We start from the raw sequence: 24,621 nt of genomic DNA, 5'->3' as shown, positions 1-24,621 counted from the left end.
TCAGACGGAGACTTCTCCATCTCTTCTCTACTTCATGGGGGGATGCTAAAAGCTGAGGCGAGGGTCCTGTGTGATGAGCAGTTTATTATCCATCTCTTAGAAAAGCAGAACTGTAGGATGGAGAAAAAAAAAGACTTTTGTGGATTATTTTTGCAGCGCACAAACACCTGAATGTGCACACACACTTGTATGTGCACACACACATTTTAAGGCAGGCTCGTCACACAAGAACACAAGCACCTTTTGAACATTTGCACGCACACGCATTTCCACGCATACATCAACATCTCAAAGGTTTAATCAGGTATAGTTGAAAAGGAAAATGCCATTAGATTTTAAAGTGGATCATTTCACATCCTTTCGTCCATTCATTTCTTCATTTTTCTTTTCAAACTGGCCTTTTATGCCAACTGCATGTGCTTTTATGGGAAATTACAACATTCAATGGAGACCCCGCGGTCAGGGATAATTGCACAAAGAACCATTAGCAGTCTTCCAAGACCAATGTAACTGCGAACATTTGTCTTCTTCTTTCATAAAGCTTTTCTCAATACGTTCCTCATAAGAAATTGGATAATCATAATTTAATTATCCGTCATTATGTGGAGCAAAAACGCAGGTCACCTTGTTTCTACTTATGCTAAATGCTGTCATAAACAAATAAATTAAACGACTAAACAAACAAGACAGTTTCATACACTGTATACAGTGGCCAAAGCTCTGTGCCTTTTCTCTGCCAATTAGTTAAAGAAATAACAGTCATGCTCCAAGTTTGCTGGAGCACTCACCTGCACACCCACCTGCTGATCAGCAAATTGGCTCTTCAGTGGAATCAGCAGGTGTATGTTTGACTCATATTTGTGGCCAATATACGGTAACCTTTCACCTGCAGTTCCGTACTTCATATTGTATTCAGTTAAATGCTACTTTGCGTCAGAATTACATTTAGAGGATATTCTTTTCAGTTCCATTAGGGTTTATTGCAGAAATGGTCGAATATTCTATTCTCGCTTTGGATAAAAACGTCTTACAAGTGATATGTAATGTAATGAGGTGAACTGCCACCTCTCCAGCCACCAGTCCACCCTCCGTATTTGTTTTGGTCCAAACCGGTGACCGTTCGGTTCCCAAGTCCCTACAGACTGAGCTACTGCCGCCACTATGTTTGTCCTATTGTTTATTTCGGAGAGGTTATTTCTGTTTTCTAAAACCAACACACCAATACAATATGTTTGTATCTCTTAAGTTTACCTAACACACGTATTGTGTTAAACTGGGCTTAAACTATTATTTAAAACGTTTTTGCTGAAAAACTGATCACTTTTTTGTCTAATATATTTATTCTGAAGCTTTATGGCTTGATGTCCATGACTCGCATTTCCAAAAGGATCATTGCAAAGATTACTTTTTGGTTAATAATAGTCAGATTCTTTGTAAATGTTCTTTACACAAGATTTTTGAAAGTAAATTCTAAGTTTTGTGGATCTAATGATGAGTTTATACTTTTGTATACACCTGATATACGATCAGGTATTTTATATTTTTATTTTATATATTGTATATGTAAGTGTATTATTTGTGATGTCTTTCTACTGCAATTATGTTTATATTTTAAAATGTGTTGTTTATTTAATTGTTTTATTATGTCTATACTTTATTCAAAACATTTTATATGTTGATGTATCCCAATTTGAGATCAATAAAGTATCCATCCCTCTATCTATCTATCTATATATCTATCTATCTATCCATCCATCCATCCATCTATCCATCTATCTATCTATCCATCCATCCATCCATGAGGTTGCAGTACCACAGCTCACATCTGGGGGATATGGTGGCGCTGTTTAAAAACAGCCATGCTATCCTCCTGTTCTGCTTCTTCTGCGTTTCCTTTACGGCTCACTCACAACAAACATAGCGGCTTTTTAGACGAATAAATGGTTCATGCCGTTGGATATTAACAGAAACGTGATTACAGGGGACACTCACTTTTTCACTATAACTAAAAATGTATTTGGACATTTCCCAGTGACGTGAGCTGGCTAACTGTAACTTGTCGGGCTCGTAAGACAAACTTGAGCTGCTTTGCTAAGAGAGCAGGCTGAACTTGGAGGACCAGAACGCTTCACATTTGGCTTTTAAATACTACATGTGAGTAACTTTGTACCCTCTCACAGTTTAGTGATATACTTAGCGGTATCTGCTCTTCACTGTCGAATTGGCTGAGCTAATGACACACCTCTCAGGGTGTTAGCCCTGCAATGAATCACAGCTGACTCCTAAAAGAGAAGATCCTGGCTCCTATTTCTGCTAAAGACTATTCTGTGTTTCTGTGCTCATTTATATCCTCACTTAGCTACACTACTCGGGTTATGTGCATCAAAATCAGTTAGCTAGAAGCTAAGGAAATTGATCATTTTGAAGCTTCACCCAAGCCCTGAGTCAGGAGGTTTAAGAACCCAGTCTAGTGCTTCAGTTGAGTCAATCCTCTTCTTCCTTCTCCACCTGTTAAGAAGGGGAAATGCACATGTTATTCATTGCCAATCTGACAATAAAAAAAACATGAACAACTGTTTTCCAATTACAAAAATGGCAGTGCTGAAACTCACATCTGTAAAGTCATCAAGTATTCAGTCTGACACTGATCTATGCAAAATATGTTTTAGAGGACACTGAAAAAAAGGCTGACAGGGAGATTTTCTGATTTATACGGAGCCCCTAAAGCAGGGGTGCCCAACCTTTTTTGAACCGAGAGCTACTTTTAAAGTTGCCAGTCTGCCGAGATCTACCAGTCCAAATACAGAGGCGTAGCCATTACTGACAGCCTACTGCCAGGTAAATACACACTTCTACGTGTATAAAACTGACCTTTGTACGATTAATACTTCATAAAATACTGCAGATCCTTTATCTTACCTCTTTCTAATTTGCACACATACAAGTATTTAACTGAAGTTACACAACAGTGTTGTTGATACAGAGTTGGAGTTTATTCACACGTCACATACTACAGTGGGTAATGTTTTCAAGAAACATTGAACAGTGCTGCCACATATGACACAGGAAAAAAAGAAAAGAATCTGAACCCTTTCTTTGCCATTAAAATTAGGCTTACTAATAAGGCAACTCAGATCTGAAGCTACACAGGAATCTGCTGCCAAAGTGCAATAAAAAAGACAAAATTAATAGAATCAAACCCTTTTTTTGTTGCATTTTAGTAGAGTTTAAAAATAAATGCCTTTTAAAATAGGATGCAAGCAACACTAGTTTCTTGACCTGAATTGATGATAGACTATAATCAATTTAAGTTTGCATTCTTATACCATTTTGTACAATAATTATAATGAATAAGTTCAAACAAACTAAAACTTACAGCTGATTAATAACGGTATCTAACTAAGTTGTTATTATATCAAAAACCTGTTGAAATGCTTCTGTTATTTTTACTGTCCCAAAAAGCGCGTCGCCAGCCTCCAGGAATGCTTCTTTCACAACTTCGCCGTCTTTGAAAGACTTCATGTGTTTCTCAAGAACGTGACTGACACGATAAGATGCTCTGGTAGCAGCCTTGCTCTTGTTGTTGGGCCTGGTGAAAATGGACTGCTGTGCATTTAGCCGTCCTTTCAGGCCCCTCCCCTTTTGGGAGCGTCGGGCAGAATTAGGAGGGAATTCCGTCTCATAGCGTATGTGCACTGTTTTGAAATGCCGCTCCTAAATTACCTTTCTTCGATAAAGCCACGCTCGCATTGCAGATGAGACAGATGGACTTCGAATTGGAATAGATACAAAAATAATCATCCTCCCACTCGGAGTGAAAATTATATATTTTGGGCTTTTTTGCTTTTACTCCTGTTGACGCGGACAACGTCAGCGAAATAGTGCCCACTGCCCACCAGCCACGCCCCGACACATGGGGTCACGCCGGCCAATAACAACGCTTTGATGCGTTCAAGTACATTATTCTGGTACAGGAAGTTTATGTTATAGGACATTCATTTCTATTTTTAGACACATCTCGCGATCGACTGGCACCCCTGCCCTAAAGGGACATGAAAAAAAAAAGTCAGGATAACGGGTTAGTGGGTGTTTCTCAATGTCGAGGACGCTTGCTTGGTAGCACATGTACCTCCGAGTCACTTGCTTCAGAAGCGAGGCAAGAATCCTTCCTAGCCTCGGAAAACGAACAATTGTGGAACAGGCTAACGGCCCGTCCACACGGCGGCGTGCGCTGAAACTTCAACGCTTCTGCCCATTCATTTTGAATGGGGTGACGTCCGGCTTTGCCGAACTGCATTGTGGTCGCTTCGCTTTTCTCCCGTTGCTCGCTTCAAAAGTTGAGCAATGTTCAACTTTTGAAGCTTCAACGGAAGCATCAGCCAATCAAATCATATGCCAGTTCAAGCTCTAGCCAATCAAACCGCGTGCTTGTGTGTCCGGGGCGGGAGATTCATGTGATTGGTTGTTGGTCGAGTTTCCGACACGCCCACCGGCAAGCTTCAACACACACCGCCGTGTGGACGCTGTGTAACAGGTTTGCTGGTGTGCGTCATATGCGAGGCCCCGCCTTAAATGGAGAGCGATTTCCGCCAAAGATTTGGAAATTGGTCCGTGCGCAAAGCATTGTGGGGATTTTAAGACCGGAGTCTACACATGTGCAGCCTCGAAATTTCTCGCTACGAAGTACGCCGGCCTCGGTAGAATTCCAAGTATGCTGGACATTGGAACAGTCCTTCGGCGGCACTCGATGACGTAGTATGCTTGAAATAGTGGCTCTGGAGGAACCTTCCTCGACATTGAGAAGTACCCACTTTTTACTTTTAACCTTTTACGCACTGCCTACACTGTTTTTACCTCCTTTCTAATGGCTATAAAGAGTGACCGGCTGTTACGTTTTAACCACACACACACACACACACACACACACACACACACACACACACACACACACACACACACACACACACACACACACACACACACACACACACACACACACACACACCACACACACACACACACACACACACACACACACACACACACACACACACACACACACACACACACACACACACACACACACACACACACACACACACACACACACACACACACACACACACACACACCCGATTACTCCCACTTTTATTAGTTTTATGAAGGAGATGTCCGGTCACCAATGATGGGCGGACTGGGACTAAAAATCAGCCGGGGAATCTCACCCAGCCCAGCCCACGTAAACTGTCAACGGGGGGAGCCTCGCTGCGGGGAAACGGTGGACCTAATGGCCCGATCGGAGTGGCCCACTTCGGTACCGGGCCCGGTCAGTCCGCCACTGGCTCTGTGTGTATGTGTTCTGAGTGTTTGTTTCCCTTTAAAACAGCTGCGGGCAGCAGGTAGCCTACTCTGAGAGTCACAGACATTAATTCATAGATCAAAGCAGACTGGTTTACAAACTCTCCTGTTTGCCAATCCGGTGCTTAAACAAATAGCTCGACACCCCTGGCGACATGTCCTTAAAATGAAGTCCGAGTTTGAAATATATCTCAAATAATGTATGCATTGTCATTTCCCCACATAAACATAACAGTCTGCAATGAAATGGTTGTCTCCTGTGTGCTCCACTTCCTCCTTCGCGCACCGGTAACTTTCTCAAAAAAGAAAAAAAAGAAAGTCGGGATAACGGGTTAGTTTCTCGTGCTCACAAGAAACGTTCTCGTGCGCACAAGATACTAACCTGTTATCCCGACTTTCTTTTTTTCATGTCCCTTTTAGGGGCTCCGTAGATTTACACTTGAAAACAAGAATTCTATAGAAATCTATTGGCGTTTTCTTTGGTTTGCATAAAAGCAAATCTGGTTGTATCATAAGTCTCAAGAAGATGCTTACATTATCTGACCCGCTGTCAAGGAAAGCAAAGGATTTTTTTGGGTCATTTATAAAAATGGGACATTTTCAAACTTGCCTAAATAGAAAATATTTAGTTTTTCGCAGATTCAACGACAAATTAACAGCTTTAGGTTTATGACATTTCATGCAAAATGCAGGGGTAAGTTCTCTATGTATATGTAAGAAAAGAAAAAATACAATAAAAACTGTAACTTTAATGGTTAATAAGATATGTTGTTATATGTTTTTGTTACGCAACACAGTATATCTATTATAAAAACTGTAATGTATTACTGTGTTTTCAGCAAGTACATTTTTTTATTTCTGAACTGATGAAAAAAACAACTAAGTATTTTTTCCTCTCTACAGAAAACACCATAACAGGAGTGCCCTTGTGATGTAGTCGTTTCTACGTACCGGCTTCCTGTCTATCTACCTTCTGTGAAGGATTTTAGATCACCCTCTAATCACAGCGATGGATGAGGACATCCAAACTCTGAAGCCCAGGCGGATCCAGAATCAGAACGTGGTTCATCGTCTCGAGAGGCGGAGGATCTGCTCGGGTCGCCCCGGAGCTCACTGGTACAGAGTCCGCTGCTTCCACCAGAACCTTTTCCCCAACTTTACTGTGGTCAACGTGGAGAAGCCCCCCTGCTTCCTGAGGAAGTTCTCACCAGATGGACGCTGCTTCATCGCCTTCTCCTCAGACCAGACTTCTCTGGAGGTAAAACGCAAACATTTTCCATCCATATTTCTCTTCTATACATTGGAGCTGATCTGGACCTTCCCCCAATACTTTGTGTGTCTCCCTCGTCTCCTCACCCATTTCGCACACACCAAACAACCATACACTTATAAATGATCCTTATTTAATTTAGTTGTATTCATAATTGTCTTTTTTTATTTACCATATTATGTATATTTTATATTTTGAATCCTTTTAAAACAAAATATTATTATTTATATTCATATTTCTCACACACCAAACAACCATTATCCATATTTAATAGGGATGTAACGATATACCGAATATCAAGGTATCGCGGTAAATAAACGTCCCAATACCGTCGTGAGACTGACAAAATCTACCGCGATTTAAAAAAATATATATTTTTTTTAAACACTTTTTTTTGTTTTAAACCTTTATTTAACCAGGTGGTCCCATTGAGATCATCGATCTCTTTTTCAAGAGAGACCTGTCCAACATGGCAGCAAGTAGGTTACAACATGAACATAAAACAACAGAACACAAAAGGACATTGTATTTACAGGGCTACATTTACACACCTAGAGACATTGACAAGTACTAGCGCTGAACGATATATCGTGTCATGGCGATAACCGCGATATGCGCATGCGCGATATTCACACCGCAGGGACGTGCGGTTTTATTAAAAACATTTTTTTCCCCCCAGTGGACCCCCCCCACAGTTTTTTTTAGAGACTGTGTTTCAGGGCTTCTTAACATTTATGAAACTATTAATGTGTAGCACCAGATTAACGGGAAGAATCTCAGCTAACTGAAGATATGAACCATTTTTACCAAAACAAAACACAAGGGTAATACCAAGCCTCTGAATTGGCACTAAGCGAAAAAATGCTAACCAACTTTAGCACAGAATTCAAAATAAAGATACCCTTATTACTTATCGAAACTGCACATAAAATATATCCGATTAAAGCTGAGACTCCACAGATTATTTAATTATAGTATCATCTACACCGGGTGACGACAATACCTATTGACGCAGCAACCACTGTAATTAGACTTCTCTGTTTCATTTATTCTACTCTGTATAATTGTGCTGTAGTTATTGTAGCTAAAACGGCACTTTTGAGAGATTTTAAATCTCAGATCTGCTCACGTGAACCTGTTACACAGGTCTCAGTAGGCACTCAAGCCTGCATTACAATATAGGCAGGGCCACTCTGTTGATTGCGTGAAGTACAACAGTGTGAATTAGTCATCTTCCAGCTAAAAAGCATTCAAATACTGCATTTAAAAACTGAAGAACTCAGTGTGCATCTAGACCGGGTGACGACAATACCTATTGACGCAGCAACCACTGTAAGTTATATTCTTGTTTAATTAGACTTCTCTGTTTCATTTATTCTACTCTGTATAATTGTTCTGTAGTTATTGTAGCTAAAACGGCGCTTTTGAGAGATTTTAAATCTCAGATCTGCTCACGTGAACCTGTTACACAGGTCTCAATAGGCACTCAAGCCTGCATTACAATATAGACAGGGCCTCTCTGCTGTCGCCCATCAGCTGTAGAGAGTTAACTAATTAGAGGGGCGTGGCCCCACAGCTGTGAGAACTCAGCAATCAGACGTCCATTTTAGGTAGCTCTTTCCTGGAGCGTCAGGCAAAAAGCACTTTCTTTCAAGATAAGATCCAATCTTCCTATTCCAATCCCAAAAAACTATTTTCCACCCTCTTGGACTCTCCCAAAGCCCCTCCCCCCTCCTCACTTCTGTCAAGCGACTTTGTTAACCACTTTGAAAAAAAGGTTGATGATATTCGCTCTTCTTTTTCGGACTCACCGCTGGGTCACCAGACCCTCCTTCCACCCGCACACTAACCTCCTTTTCCCCTCTCTCGCCAAGTGAGGTTCTTACCCTCATTACCTCTGCCCGCCCTACCACCTGTCCTCTGGACCCTATCCCTTCAAACCTCCTTCAGACTATCGCTCCTGATATTCTACCGTTTCTCACCCATTTCATCAACACTTCTCTAACTTCTGGTCACTTTCCAAACTGTCTCAAGGAGGCAAGAGTAAACCCCTCTCCTAAAGAAACCCACTCTCAACCCGTCTGATGTTATAAACTACAGGCCTGTCTCTCTACTCCCGTTCCTGTCTAAAACACTTGAACGCGCTTACTTTAGACAACTCTCCTGCTATCTCCATCAGAACAACCTTCTGGATCCGCACCAGTCTGGTTTCAAGGCAGGTCACTCCACAGAAACTGCTCTCATTGCTGTCACTGAGGAACTGCACACTGCCAAAGCAGCATCCCTCTCCTCTGTCATCATCCTTTTGGACCTGTCTGCTGCATTCGACACGGTGAACCATCAGATCCTCCTTCGCACTCTCCAAGAACTTGGAGTTTCAGGCTCTGCACTTTCCCTCCTCACCTCATACCTCAAAGACCGTACCTACAGGGTAACTTGGAGAGGGTCCGAGTCCGACCCTTGTCAATTAACTACAGGGGTCCCTCAGGGCTCTGTTCTTGGTCCCCTCCTCTTCTCCCTGTACACAAACTCGCTCGGATCTGTCATTAGCCCACATGGTTTTTCATACCACTGCTACGCTGACGACACCCAATTAATTCTGTCCTTTCCCCGCTCAGAGACCCAGGTTGTCGCACGCATCTCTGCTTGTCTAGCTGACATCTCTCAGTGGATGTCCGCTCATCACTTCAAGCTCAACCTTGACAAGACTGAACTGCTTTTCCTTCCGGGAAAAGATTGTCCCACTCTTGACCTGACTATCAACATCGGCACCTCTGTTGTTTCCCCGACTCAGACTGCAAGGAATCTGGGTGTGACCCTAGATAACAACCTGTCCTTCACTGCAAACATCGCTGCTACAACCCGCTGCTGCAGATACACGCGTTACAACATCAGGAGGATACGTCCCCAGCTGACCCAGAAAGCGACGCAGCTTCTGGTCCAGGCTCTCGTCATCTCACGCCTAGACTACTGCAACTCCCTCCTGGCTGGTCTACCTGCATGTGCGATCCGACCTCTGCAGCTCATCCAGAATGCAGCGGCTCGTCTGGTCTTCAACCTTCCTAAATTTTCCCACACCACTCCGCTCCTCCGCTCCCTTCACTGGCTTCCGGTAACTGCTAGAATTCACTTCAAGACAATGGTACTTGCATACCATGCTGCGAATGGATCTGGCCCTTCCTACATCCAGGACATGGTTAAACTGTACACCCCAGCGCGTGCACTACGCTCTGCATCAGCCAAACGACTCGCTGCACCCTCGCTGCGAGGGGGACCCAAGTTCCCATCAGCAAAAACACGTGGGTTTGCTATCCTGGCTCCAAAATGGTGGAATGAGCTCCCCATTGACATCAGGACAGCAGAAAGCTTGCACATCTTCCGGCGCAGACTGAAAACTCATCTCTTTCGACTCCACCTCGAGCGATAGAATTACTAACAAAGAACTGCTAACAGAGCACTTATATACTAATAAAGGACTGGCTTATCTATAGCCAGTTGAGTAGCACTTGAAATGTTTGGCTCTATGAAACCTGATGTACTTATATGATTCTGTTTTCTTCTTTGGATAAAAGCGTCAACTAAATGCAATGTAATGTAATGTAATCACTAAGTGAGCCGATCTCGCGACAGGGGAAGCAAACACAGACATCACAACACGTACCTTTACCGAGCTTTTACGGGAGATCGTCTCACCGTAGCTGTCAATCTGATCAAAAGACGTGTTTAATGGCATTAAAACGAGAAAAAGCGCGGCTGAATCGGTTGATCCATAGGTTAATAATGTATCTCTGGCTTTGAAGCAATTGTTTATAATCCATAATTCCATTTTTATGTAAAAATCGGAGCACAAAAGTTAGCTGCTAATGGTAGCCACCAGAGTGGCTGCAGCTTCCGGTTTTAGCTACGCGTCACTCTCACTCCTTATTTGTTCATGTGTTGGTGTGTGTAGAACTTCCCCTCGATTCCATTGGCTCTAGCAGTTATAAAGAGATTTCATTCGTCAAAATCGACCAAGGGGGGACAGAGATATGGAAAATCCACCCAAATGACCCCAGAAGTGGTTTTGTTTTGCTAAATCTCTCTAAAAAGGTCAAATGTCACTTGTTTTGCATCAATCTTGATACAGGGTACTTATTATATGTTGTACTTTGGATTCCTAAAGCTGTTAGTCTACTAACCCATCATTCAAGGGTAGTTTTCACTATAAGTAAAAAAGAATTTTCAAATCCTTCATCCGGTTAAATATAGTTAAAAAAAACGCAATATATATCGCAGGGGGGGAAAAAATCGCAATGTCAGTTTTTTTCAATATCGTGCAGCCCTAACAAGTACCAACAGTATATTTATATCTCGCCCTGTCAATAAGCTTCACCTTCTTGGCAAAAACTGCATTGTTTTTGAAGTGGTGGAGAGACAATGCACAGTTTGACTCACTGCTGTCACCCATGGCCAAAACATATCTCTCGGTCGCACTGAGGTGGCGTTAGACTTTTTCGCTGTCCGTCATTTTGACAGACAGAATCGTAAAATGTCCGTCATAATCCCTTATTACCCGTCGGGTCTGAACAGAGAGAGAGAGCACGCTCGTGAACTGGGGGGGGGCGGTGTTATGCTGTGTGTGCATGCACCTCGCGGGTGAATGAGTTTAACTCCCAACCCTCAAAAGCAAACCACCCAGACTGGAACAGACTTCTGACTACCCCATTTACCTGAAATATAATGTTCTCTCTGCATGTTCCTCCCATAGATTTATGAATATCAAGGCTGCCAGGCAGCTCAGGACCTGCTGAGGGGCCAGGAGGGAGAGACCCTCCTGACGGCCAATGACCAGCGTTCCCTCAACATCCGGGGCCGTCTGTTCGAGCGCTTCTTCTCCTTGCTCCACGTCACTAATGTGGCCTCCAACGGAGAACACCTGAACCGGGAGTGCAGCCTCTTCACTGACGACTGCCGCTACGTCATCGTCGGGTCGGCCGTGTACGTTCCGGAGGAGCCGCCGCCCTACTTCTTTGAGGTAAAAACACCATCACACTAACTATATATGTACTGGGAAACTCAAAAATAATTAAAACAACCATATTTTAGCATGGTTTGAAAGTCTGATTTCCATTTCGCCATTGGCAAGATTATAATATGTGTGCTTTTAATGAATTAGCTAGAGACAAGTCCCCAAAAGCACTACACATGAAAATTACAATCCAATATCAATATCCTGCCATTATGTTTATATAATATTGTATTCTTTTTTTGTAAAATGTTATCTTTATTTGAAATGTTTCTTTAAATTCTTATGTTTATATGACATTGTATTTTATGTTTTCGTTGTACATACTTCCTTCTTATGTTTATATTAGGGCTGTCAGTCGATTAAAATATTTAATCGTGATTAATCGCATGATTGTCCATAGTTAATCGCGATTAATCGCACATTTTTGATCTGTTCTAAATGTACCTTCAAGGAATATTTTTCAAGTTTTTAATACTCTTATCAACATATGAGCGGACAAATATGCTTTATGCTAATGTTTATTATCATTTGAACAATGACAAATATTCTCATGAATATTAAACAACAACCTCTGAACATTACAAATATTCGCCTCAATTCAACCTGGAACCTCTCTCATACAATACAAAGTGTGTGTGTGTGTGTGTGTGTGTGTGTGTGTGTGTGTGTGTGTGTGTGTGTGTGTGTGTGTGTGTGTGTGTGTGTGTGTGTGTGTGTGTGTGTGTGTGTGTGTGTGTGTGTGTGTGTGTGTGTGTGTGTGTGTGTGTGTGTGGGGGGGTCGTTGGAGCTATGTGCAACTCAAGGCATATGCTCGAACGAGAGCTGCCTGGACGCTGCAATCATGTTGCTGCAATCATGAGTGTGCTGACTTCTCCTACAATGTCCCGCTGTCTGGCTTCCTGCATCAAGTCAAGTGCTCGGCGCAGTTGTGTGGATAGAGCGCTCCTCTGTTTTCATTTAAACAGCTCCTTATATCCGTTAGCGCCGCTAGCTAGCACCAGATGCTAGCAACAACATTGCACGTAAGGTCTCTCTCACGCTCGCTCGGGCCACACACACACACACACACACACACACACACACACACACACACACACACACACACACACACACACACACACACACACACACACACACACACACACACACACACACACACACACACACACACACACACACACACACACACACACACACACACACACACACACACACACACACACACACACACACACACACACACACACACACACACACACCCTCCCGGTCCTCCCGATGGCCAGTCGGTGCCTGCCGGTGAGCGTGGAAGTGTGGTCTGCCACAAGCAGGCAGCAGGAGCTAGGCTGTCAGCAGCATCAGCTTGTAGATGGTACTTTAAACTCGATGCGCTCTGAAACTACGGGGCGGCCGAGGAAAAAAAATACACATGCGTTAATCGCGTTAAAATAATTAGTGGCGTTAATTATTAACACGTTAACTTGACAGCCCTAGTTTATATACATATTTTTCTTTCATTTATCTTTTATTACATTTTTTCTAAAATGGGACAGCTGTCACAAAACCCAATTTCCCCCAGGAAGAATACATTATTTCTAGGGCTGTCAGTCGATTAAAAATATTTAATCACGATTAATCGCATGATTGTCCATAGTTAATCGCGATTAATCGCAAATTAATCGCACATTTTTTATCTGTTCTAAATGTACCTTAGAGCAGTGCTTCTCAAAGTGTGGTCCGCGGATTTGAAATAAATTAATTAAAGTTTTTCGCCCTCTCGCGGGAATATCTCCGCAATGGAGCGAGCTTAAGTTTCACTTTCGATTGCATAATATAGCCCAGATAAACACCTTCATCACACATGTTGACACTTGTTTGTACCATTTTCAGGCAATTTGTAAAAAACGATGTGTTTTTGGACATTTGTGGAGTTAGGTGGTCCGCAAGTGTTTTTTTATTGGTTAAGTGGTCCTTGGTATGAAAAAGTTTGAGAAACACTGGCTTAGAGGGATGTTTTTCAAGTTTTGAATACTCTTATCAACATATGAGTGGACAAATATGCTTTATATGTTTGTTTATTATCATTTGAACAATGACAAACATTCTCATGAATATTAAACACAACAACCTCTGAACATTACAAATATTCGCCTCAATTCAACCTGGAACCTCTCTCATACAATAATACAATACTGTGTGTGTGTGTGTGTGTGTGTGTGTGTGTGTGTGTGTGTGTGTGTGTGTGTGTGTGTGTGTGTGTGTGTGTGTGTGTGTGTGTGTGTGTGTGTGTGTGTGTGTGTGTGTGTGTGTGTGTGTGTGTGTGTGTGTGTGTGTGTGTGAAAAAGTACACGTCCCACCGTCCGGGACGTGTTATTTACAATATCGGACAAGGAGATCTTTCAATTGACTTGTCCGGCGGACAAGTGACGTTTTTCGCCCTGATTTATTGACAAATTATTGATACATTCAGTTTACAAAAGGCAGAACTCATTCGCAAATTGTACGTGTCCGCCATTGTTCGTTTAGAAATGTTAGTTTCGGTTCTGCTTGTCGATTCCTAAGGAAATGCATCTCGCCTCTTTCTGTACAGTTAGACGGGGCGGGATTGGGAAGTGTAGCACAGTGGCAGGGTTGGGAAGCAAAACTAGTAGGAACAAATAACAATTGTCCGGTACCGGGATTAATAAGAGTTGTGAGGACAGGAGGCAAGGCCGAGCCCCGCGGACTGCAGCTCTCTCTATGCTCTGTATCAGCCGATCGCTGCACGGTGCGGTGCAGCTCAGCGTCTCTCTCTCTCTCTCTCTCTCTCTCTCTCTCTCTCTCTCTCTCTCTCTCTCTCTCTCTCTCTCTCTCTCTCTCTTTCTTTCTACACACAGCAGATCCGCTGCCCGTTTAACAGCCTCATCTTTGTCAAACTTTCTTATGTTCTTTCTCTAACACATAATGAAGGTTATTAAGCATTTTAGCTCATGTGTTGTTAATATTGACCGCCATTTCCTTTATGAAGTAAAGCAGCCTCCCTGTCTGTGTCCTCGCGCTGCATGTCCTCACATCCCCGGACCCCCAGACTCGGAGGAGCACAGGGATGTCAGTATTGTTTATGAAGCAGGGTATAGAAAGTAGCTACATTATTGAAATGAAAATACTATTTAAATTGTATATACTTTTACAAACAGTCCTCCCGATGGCCAGTCAGGGCCTGCCGGTGAGCGTGGAAGTGTGGTCTGCCACAAGCGGGCGGCAGGAGCGGGGCTGTCAGCATCAGCTTGTAGATGGTATTTTAAACTCGATGCTCTCTGAACCTACGGGTGGCCGAGGACAAAATATACACATGCGTTAATCGCGTTAAAATAATTAGTGCCGTTTAATTTTTGCGTTATTAACGCGTTAACTTGACAGCCCAAATTATTTCTGATAATGATTTTGTTCTTTCCCCTCTTAATAAAATACAAAAAGGAAATAAAATCAAACGTAAAATGTCCTTAAATATTTACTCTCATCTATGTTTCATCTCCCTCCAGGTGTACCGGAACAACGAATCTGTGACTCCCAACCCCCGCTCCCCTCTGGAAGACTACTCCCTCCACATCATTGACCTCCACACTGGCCGGCTGTGTGACACCCGCTCCTTTAAGTGTGATAAGATCATCCTGTCCCACAACCAGGGCCTCTACCTGTACAGGAACATCCTGGCAGTGCTGTCGGTCCAGCAGCAGACCATACACGTGTTCCAGGTGAGCAGATTAATACATTCAAATGTCAATCTGCTCCAAATCAATTTAAAGCTAGAGCGTCATAGGAGGGTTTTCATTCTTTCTCTTCCCTCATTTCCTTCCAGGTGACTCCAGAGGGAACATTCCTGGATGTCAGGACTATCGGGCGGTTCTGTTACGAGGACGACCTCCTGACTCTTTCAGCAGTCTACACTGAGGCTCAGGCTGAGAGTCAGCCGGGCTTCCCCCGCCTTTACACCGACAAAACCATCAACTCCCTCAAGCACAGGCTGCTGGTCTACCTGTGGAGGAGGGCGGAGCAGGACGGCAGCGCCACTGCCAAGAGGAGGTAAACTCTCACTTTTCAAAGTCGTTACTTTATTCAATCTATTTTTTGCCGCTTGAACAGGTTAAACCTCACAGCCTTAGCATAACGTTTTGAGTACTACACATTATTTTGTGTATGATAGGCAGAATCAGGTTTATTACCAGGTAGGTTGACACGTATGGGGAACATGGTGCATACATAAAAGTAAAAAAAAAACTATAACTATAAAGAACTATTTTAAGAACACTATACTAACATTAAAAAAAATATACATATTAAAAAAAATAAAGCAGTACTTACATTGAAATGGAATAACATGTAAAGTATGTGCAGTAAAAAAAACAGATATTGTCAACATTGTGTGCATTAATTTTAATTATTGAGTTCTCATTTGGAAATCCTTCTGTTTTGTTCCTGAGCTGACTCTCTCTGTCAGTGTTTATCCGAGGAGAGCAGAGCAGCACCATTGTAAAGTCACCTTTCACTCCAGCTTGTTTATTGGTTCATTCATCTGACCCAAAAGTTCATGGAACACAAGGTTCCCTTTGCACAATCCTTTATTTCTGTCGGTTCCCAATAACTGGAAAGATTAGTCAATTTAGTACAATCGTGGATACAAAAAATGTAAGTGTAAAAAATTGAATTTTCAAACACAAGGAAACCGCAACACAGGGTCATTGGGTTGTTGTTTTTCTTTTCTGTTGCGTTGGTGAATAAATAAATATAAATGACCTTTACTTCCTTTGTTCTCTCATCCCCACTAGTATAGTCCCGAACCGTACGATCTATGATTCATCAATAAATGGTTTTGTCGTGTCATTTAGGGTTGCAACTGAGAAAATGATGGTTACTTGCTTTTCTATAAAGTAAAAAATAAATGTTAGTTAGTCTGACTTAAAATCAAAAGATGTTCAATTTAAGGGCTGTGCAAAATAAATAAAATAATTAAAAATTGTATTTATATATCCTGATATCACAAATTACTAGGGATGTAACGATACCAAAAACCCACGGTACGATATTTATCGCGATACTGAAAAATAAAGAAAAAAAATGTGAAATTTTTTTTTTCTTTGAATTTTTTTTCTTTATTAAATAATACATCTGATTTGTACAGCATTTTACAGTACAGCGCGGAGATTTTTTTTTTAAATTATTGACTTTTCATTCCTGTATAATCATTTTGCGCAAAGATGGCACTGTTTGTCAGAGCACTTCATCCTTCTGGGATTTCATGAAGAACAGCTCCAACGCCCGTGTGTATGGGAACGCCTCTGGTGCTGGTCCATTAACTGCCAGTGTTTCCCACAGATCTGAAATATACATGGGGGGGTGGTGGTAGCGGGGGGGGGGGGGGGGGGGGGGTTGAGGTAACCTATCCATGTGATTTTTAGTGGGGGTCGACCTCAAATCCTCTAGGGGGGTCCATGGGCATGCCCCCCCAGTAAGATTTTATTTTGGAGTTAAATGCATCAATCTGGTGAATTTTGAGGGGGAAATAAAGAGACTAGATCTATGGAAACACCTATATTAAACAGAACTGTATACATTTCAATAATAATCATAAAATCATGGCCATAACAAATAACATACCATTTCCAATATGAAAAAAACACTGAAAGTTGTTTATTAATTTATTTTTGGTTCATTTATAGTTGTGAGTGTGTCTGTGCTCCTGAATCAGCCTCTCCTGTCTCCCTCCTCTCCCCTTGCTTCGCTTTGAGGCAGCAGCAAAGACTAGTTTTCTCAAGTTTTAAAAGTGTATCTTACCTTTTTTCACCTAGTTAACTTTTTATTTATTTATTCATGCATATTTTACTAATCACATTACATTTAATTTAGCTGACGCTTTTATCCAAAGCGACTTATAATGACCGATTACAGGGACATTCTCCCTGGAGTAACTAAGGGCTAAGTGTCTTACTCAAGGGCACACTAGTGGTGGTGTTCCTGGCGGGATTTGAACTCACAGCCTTCCGATCTTCAGCCCACCTCACTATCCATTAGACCAATCACGACCCTCTCAAATGGAAATATGTGTTTACATAAATGGTGACCACGCCGTTTGAGACCCATTGAGAACTTAGACTGAGTTAACTATCTAAACACTCAGAGAGTCCTTTACCTCACCTGAGCTGAGGTTATCCCGAGCTTGAATGACACACAGAGACCAATCAAGGGCTTTGATTTATGATCTGTATGACAGTGGCCATGTCGGCAGGCCACATCATGTGGACAGCCAGTCACCCTGTGTGAGTCAGGCCACTTAACAGGCCAGAAGGAGGTGAAATCAGAGCAAGGGAGCGAGGGATCATTGTCCACAAGTTAATCGATCTCAGATGGCGTCGTGGTCACGGACGAATAAAAAAAAAAAAACCTAAATGGGTCGCGAAATATACTTGGGCGGCCGTTAATATACCTGGGCGGCCCGCCCAAGTATAGTCTATGTGTGGGAAACCCTGTCGTTACATCCCTACAAATTACACATTTGGCTTTACAATGTGCACTGCTGCATATGACAACCTCTGTCCTCAGACCCTCACAACATACAAGGACAAACTCTGAAAGAAACCCCACAATTAACACTGAAAAAAGCCAACTCAGGGAGAACAGCGGAGGAGGGGACCCTCTCCCGGGGCGATAGACGTTGTTTGAGATAATACAAAATAATACAATTACAACATAGACAATCCAAATGACAAATTATTTAAACGTATATAAAATAAAAGAGGGATCCAGGAGTTAACGTTTTTTTGTTTACCTTAACAAGATCCCTTTTCTTATATATATTCTGGGGGGAATACATTGGATAAGGTACCACAGTCTGTCAGTGAGCACACTTACTGCATCATACAGGCGCTGTGAAAGATACTACATTCAGTCAGCTTCAGGAAACTATAGCTGTGAAAAAGAGGGGTGTGAGGCTGTTCAAAAGTAGGATAAAAAAACAGCTACTTCGTCATAACCTGGTAAACATTCCTGGACTTTTACTACCAAACATATTTACACAGTTTGAGTCTATCAAGCACCTCTCCATGACATACTAATGTGAGATACTCTTTCTTCTTCAGATTCTTTCAGTTTTTTGATCAGCTGAGGAGGTTGAGGATGTGGAAGATGCAGCTGTTGGATGAGCATCACCTCTTCATTAAATACACCAGCGAAGACGTAGTCACACTCAGAGTCACCGACCCTTCGCAGGTACAAACACACACACACACACACACACACACACACACACACACACACACACACACACACACACACACACACACACACACACACACACACACACACACACACACACACACACACACACACACACACACACACACACACACACACACACACACACACACACACACACACACACACACACACACACACACACACACACACACACACACTCACACACACATCTGAATTCCTCCCTGTGTTCTCCTCGTTACTCTCCCCTGCTTCTCGTGTCTTCTGTTGTTTGTGCTGCATGACAGGTATTCCTCCTTCAGGTCTCCATGGACACCTTCCTCTTGAGATTCTCAACACTGCTGTGATATATGCTTGGCAACAAACCACATATAGTAACAGACGGATCGAATGAATATATTCTTTATTTAAAATCTCAGCTCTCTGACTACCTCTCCGACCAGCCTTTTTGTCTTACCAATAAGAATATATACTCATGGTCATTATACACATAAAAGCCAGAGCCTGTAATGCCTTGTTACTCTATCATAAAACCATTCCTGACTATCTTGGCATTTCACTCCATATTTCCTCCTCTCTTCTCTCCCCTCTATTCTCTCCCCCCCCCACAGCCGTCGTTCTTCGTGGTGTACAATATGGTTTCTACAGAGGTGCTGGCCGTCTTTGAGAACACCTCCGACCAGCTGCTGGAGCTCTTTGAGAATTTCTGCGACCTGTTCCGAAACGCCACACTGCACAGCCAGGCCGTCCAGTTCCCCTGCTCCGCCTCATCCAACAACTATGCCCGGCAGGTCCAGAGAAGGTACTGAGGAAACACATTTCTTTATTAGGATCCGCATTTGCACAAGCATGAGGATTTTCTTTCCTTCCTGGGGTCCACATACTCACAGTCAAACATGTGATACTAAATCCAAAAAAGGCAACAAACATAAACAACTTATGTAATTAACAATTAACCATGGAAGTAAATGTAAAATATCATCCTTTCATTTATCATTGAGTGGTGAGGGATGACGTATTTTGTCCAGCAGGATAATATCCACATATTAACACCCCTTTATGATTTTAAAAGCATAAATGCTGTCACTAAAAGTAAGTTGTAAGACTCCAAAAAACGACATCACGGTCACATGACTATGTATTACCACCGCTAAGCTAAAGGCTGCTAATGTTCGGCGTGATGATGTTTAATAGTTCTCATGTTGTCACTTTTAGCAACCAATGCATAAAAGACAAACTGAAGCTTCAGACATTTACGAGTGAGGTACAGTGGAGGAAATATGTATTTGATCCATTGCAGATTTTGTAACTTTGCCCACTTACAAAGAAATCAACAGTCTTTATTTTTAAAGGTAGGTTTATTTGAACTGTGAGAGTTTTATAAATTATATAAAAGATACAAATAAGTATTTGATCCCCTTGCAAAACATGTGTTAGTACTTGGTGGAGAAGCCCTTGTTCGACAGCACAGAGGTCAGACGCGGAACATTTCAGGAGGGATTGTGGTCCACTCCACTCTGAAGATCTTCTCCAAATCCTGAAGGTGTTGAGGCTGATGCCTGGCATCTGGAAGCTTCAGCTCCCTCCACAGATCTTCTATGGGATTAAGGTCCGGAGACTGGCTCGGCCCCTCCCTCACCTAAATGCGCTTCTTCTTTAGCCCCTCCTGTGTTGCTTTGGTCATATGTTCAGGGTCATTGTCCTGCTGGAAGACCCCTCCATGACCCATGTTCATTGTCCTGCTGGAAGACCCCTCCATGACCCATGTTCATTGTCCTGCTGGAAGACCCCTCCATGACCCATGTTCAGTGTCCTGCTGGAAGACCCCTCCATGACCCATGTTCAGTGTCCTGCTGGAAGACCCCTCCATGACCCATGTTCAGTGTCCTGCTGGAAGACCCCTCCATGACCCATGTTCAGTGTCCTGCTGGAAGACCCCTCCATGACCCATGTTCAGTGTCCTGCTGGAAGACCCCTCCATGACCCATGTTCAGTGTCCTGCTGGAAGACCCCTCCATGACCCATGTTCAGTGTCCTGGCTGAGGGAAGGAGGCTATGGGCCAAGATGTTCACGGTACATGGCCCCGTCCATCCTCTCCTCGATGCAGGGAAGTGGTCCTGTCCCCTTGGCAGAGAAACACCCCAAAGCATAATGTTTCCACCTCCATGCCTGACGGTGGGGATGGTGTTCTGGGGTTATAGTCAGCGTCTCTCTCCCTCCAAACACGGCGTGTCGAGTTGATGCCAAAGATTTATTTTGGTCTCATCTGCCCATTTCTCCCAAGCCTTCTCTGAATCGTTCAGAGGTTCATTGTCAAACTTCAGACGGGCCTTTCATGTTCCTTCTTGAGCAGGGGGCCTCGCGGGCGCTGCAGGGTTTGATCCATGATGGTGTAGTGCAGGGGTGCCCAGTCTGGTGAACCGGTCTGTGGGAGACAGAATTCTTATTTGTTGCAAGTGGATCAAATACTTATTTCATACAGTTAAATTCAAATCAATTTTGATCTTTTATATAATGTCAATTTCTGGATTTCCTTTTTGATATTCTTACTCTCACTGTTCAAATAAACCTACCATTTAAATTATAGACATTTCGTTGTAAGTGGGTGAACTTACAAAATCGGCAAGGGATCAAATAATTATTTCCTCCACTGTAATTACTTATATATTTTATATCTTCTAACAAAACGTGAAAAGACTGTTTACCACAGATGTTATTCCAGGCATCTAAACAAAATGTGTAACAAATGAAAACAATGACTCTGAGGCAAGGGAACTGGAAGAGGTCAAAAGCTAACTCACCCTAATGTGCGTATAACTAAATCACGGTCTCGTCGCTAAGCTAAAGGCGGCTAATGTTCAGCGGGATGACGCCATGTGTCTCTTGTTAGCAACAGCCGTTTTTAAGACACATCGAAGCGCCGGACCATCACGTGATGGGAATTTATTTTCAAGCATACCGAGACCATAACCCTAAAACCTATCCCATAATATCTTTGGTGATTGTCTATCCCAACCCTTGCTATTACACATCTGACCTCATTTTGTCATGCATGTCTGTTACACTTATGTAAGAGCAATCACTTTATTTTGACCTCCTTGTAATCTTTGAATAATATGGAATTGAAGCTCTGGACCAAACGACCAAACGGTAATCAAGCTGTGACCGAACGTCATATGTATAAGATGATTGAATTGAAATGCCAGAACTCAACGTGTTTCAGTGTGAACGGTGCTGGCAAACTGCAAGGTCTTCTCTGAGTGAAAGAAAACAGCTCTGTACCTGATGGTGTGCAGCCAAATGTCAGAGAGGATTTGAAGAAGGTGGTTAGGGAGGGAAGCGGATCAGCAGCGATCGCCTGGAGGCGGAAGGACTTTTAAGACTTAATCATGAGATAGAGGACAGACATTAAGACAGTCAGCATGGCTGGAGGAGCCGTGATTGAATTTGGCAGTTGGACTCGCAGTGACAAAATCCTCCATGGAAGGTGAAGACGGAGGACCAGGCAGAGGGGAGGGGGTGGAGGAAGGAAGGGGAAAGAAAGGATAGTTTAAGCGAGGAAAAGGGCTTAGAATTGGATTTTAGAGTGGTGAAAATTGTTGTCAGGAAGAAGCAGAGGAGAAATTAAAAGCTGGGGCGCACATCTAGCAAACCAGATTTGAACCACTTAGAACTGGCTTGGGTAAACCCAGTTCACAAGGCATCGAACTGCCACAAGAATAGAAAGGAACCGCAGTTCTGCAAGAAGGAGACGGGTAAGAGGACAAATATGGACAGAACAGAGTTACTGCTCGTGTCTTGGAAGTACAAATTAGCCAGTAAATGAAGACACATGCTTAATATAAACCGTAAACACTGTTACATTCGCATTTCCACTGCAGCAGCCTTTTAGCACTTAGCACCAAATAATTGGTTTAACTGCGACAGCAATAATATGCTTGACCAAAACCAATATTTGAGAGCAGCAGACATTGGAGATTTACGCGACCAACGGCAGTTAATTTGTTGTTCTTGCCATTCAAACTGGCTCTGTGAGTCTAAGAGCAACATGAACACCGCTATGCCGGCGACATGTTGTTGCTATGAGGGATGTTCATGCTGTCGTTGACGTCGTGGCGTGGCTGCTCTTGGGCTCTGGTCAGTGGAAAGGCAAAATGGTTCTTAAGTGGTATCCGAGTTGAACTAGCCGCAGAAGAGAACGAGAACTCATTTCAGTGGAAAAGGTTAATACAAGCGCTTTGGTTGTGAGTTTCGGCCACATTGCTGCATATTGTCTAAGGGACACTGATGTCCCTGTGTTTTTCTGCCCCTCAGATTCAAGGACACCATCGTGAACGCCAAATACGGCGGGCACACGGAGGCGGTGCGTCGGCTGCTGGGTCAGCTACCCATCAGCGCCCAGTCGTACAGCAGCAGTCCTTACCTCGACCTCTCCCTCTTCAGCTACGATGACAAGTGGGTGTCAGTGATGGAGAGGCCCAAGACCTGCGGAGATCACCCCATCAGGTATAGACTCCATCAGGGTCATGCATTGTGGGTGTATTACATTTGCTCCTCCCTTCTCTGAAAGCGGCAGAAAGCAACACTGATCTCTATCATATGGATGCCTCAGAAACTAAAGGTGTGGAATAAATACATAATGTAATGTCTATTCTTTGCACCCCTCACCCAACAGGTTTTATGCACGGGACTCTGGCCTGCTGAAGTTTAAGATCCAGGCGGGCCTTCTGGGACGGCCGGTGAATCACGCTGTGAGACGCCTGGTCGCCTTCACCTTCCACCCCTTCGAACCCTTCGCCATCTCTGTGCAGCGCACCAACGCAGAGTACGTGGTCAACTTCCACATGAGGCATGTCTGCGCATGACCAGCTCCGGCATGGCACCGCACACAAAGTCACACTCGGAATCAAATTGGAGGACTTCTGTTAGGAGGTGGCAATACAACAAACCCAATCAGGAGGCACAAAGCAGTTTGTTCCGTTCGTCCCCCCTCTCGTCCTCCAGGGAAATCAGCGGTCCTCTCCCGCACCCTCCTAATGGAAACCACTGTTCCTCGCCTCTTTCCCCCTTCCATCACACAGTGGTCACTCCACTTCCGCCTGCTCCTCCCCCTCCGCGAGAAGGCAGCAATTCTGCCTTTTTCTTTTCGTCGGCAACGCTACTCTCTCCCCCTTTCTCCGCTGAACAAAGAGGGACCTGTAGGGAGGAGAGGCTGGAATGAGTGTAAATGGAGATGTAGAGAGAGTGATTGATGTGCGACAGAGGTGGTAGCCGTCGGTAGCCGAACCACAGGTGTTTCTCTTTCCCTCACTGGGCTCTGAAAGCTGCACATTCTGCTCATGCAGTTGGTCCATGACCAGCTGTCCAACAAACAATCTTTTTATTTTCCTCGCATGGATGGGGAAAATGGTTATTTTATATTATATTGTTTTTACACGTTTTTACATATTGCCGTTTGTATATATTTTATGCCAATAAAATTGTTTAAATGTTGCCATGTTGATTTCTTTATAGCTTGAACAAAAGCAGCGGGATACAGTCATTCTAGTATTTCTTTATCTCTTTTTATTTGAGTGGTTCCATATTATGTTAAGCAATTATATATGAACACTGGACAGGGGAAGGCTCTGTGGCAGGAAACCTGAAGTGGCATTAGTATTGTCTCTGATATTACCCCACCCCCACTCTGCCAGCAATCACGCACTCGAATGTGCACAACAATTCATTGACATAAACAGT

General features: G+C 43.2%; 1 protein-coding gene across 1 annotated transcript; it reads left to right on the top strand.

Annotated features, from left to right (window-relative positions):
• The first annotated feature begins 1,899 nt into the window (after positions 1-1,899).
• Positions 1,900-24,352, top strand: det1 (DET1 partner of COP1 E3 ubiquitin ligase). The gene is made up of 9 exons (XM_034084222.1): positions 1,900-2,154; positions 6,262-6,616; positions 11,376-11,642; positions 15,155-15,367; positions 15,472-15,695; positions 18,746-18,875; positions 19,493-19,683; positions 23,197-23,388; positions 23,558-24,352. The coding sequence occupies exons 2-9, from the start codon at positions 6,368-6,370 to the stop codon at positions 23,745-23,747; spliced, it is 1,656 nt and encodes a 551-aa protein (XP_033940113.1). The 5' UTR covers positions 1,900-2,154; positions 6,262-6,367; the 3' UTR covers positions 23,748-24,352.
• Positions 24,353-24,621: the final 269 nt, after the last annotated feature.

The sequence above is a fragment of the Pseudochaenichthys georgianus genome, chromosome 6 (genome assembly GCF_902827115.2).
Source record: "Pseudochaenichthys georgianus chromosome 6, fPseGeo1.2, whole genome shotgun sequence".
NCBI lineage: Eukaryota > Metazoa > Chordata > Actinopteri > Perciformes > Channichthyidae > Pseudochaenichthys > Pseudochaenichthys georgianus.
Note: the sequence above shows the minus strand (reverse complement) of the source record. Positions and strands in the feature narration are given on the sequence as shown.

What these genes read in the sequence shown, in the direction of transcription:
- det1 (XM_034084222.1), top strand. Translation starts at nt 6,368, where the DNA reads ATGGATGAGGACATCCAAACTCTGAAGCCCAGGCGGATCCAGAATCAG. An exon ending in CAGACCAGACTTCTCTGGAG is followed by an intron (nt 6,617 to 11,375) that starts GTAAAACGCAAA and finishes TTCCTCCCATAG; the next exon opens with ATTTATGAATATCAAGGCTG. An exon ending in GCCCGGCAGGTCCAGAGAAG is followed by an intron (nt 19,684 to 23,196) that starts GTACTGAGGAAA and finishes TCTGCCCCTCAG; the next exon opens with ATTCAAGGACACCATCGTGA.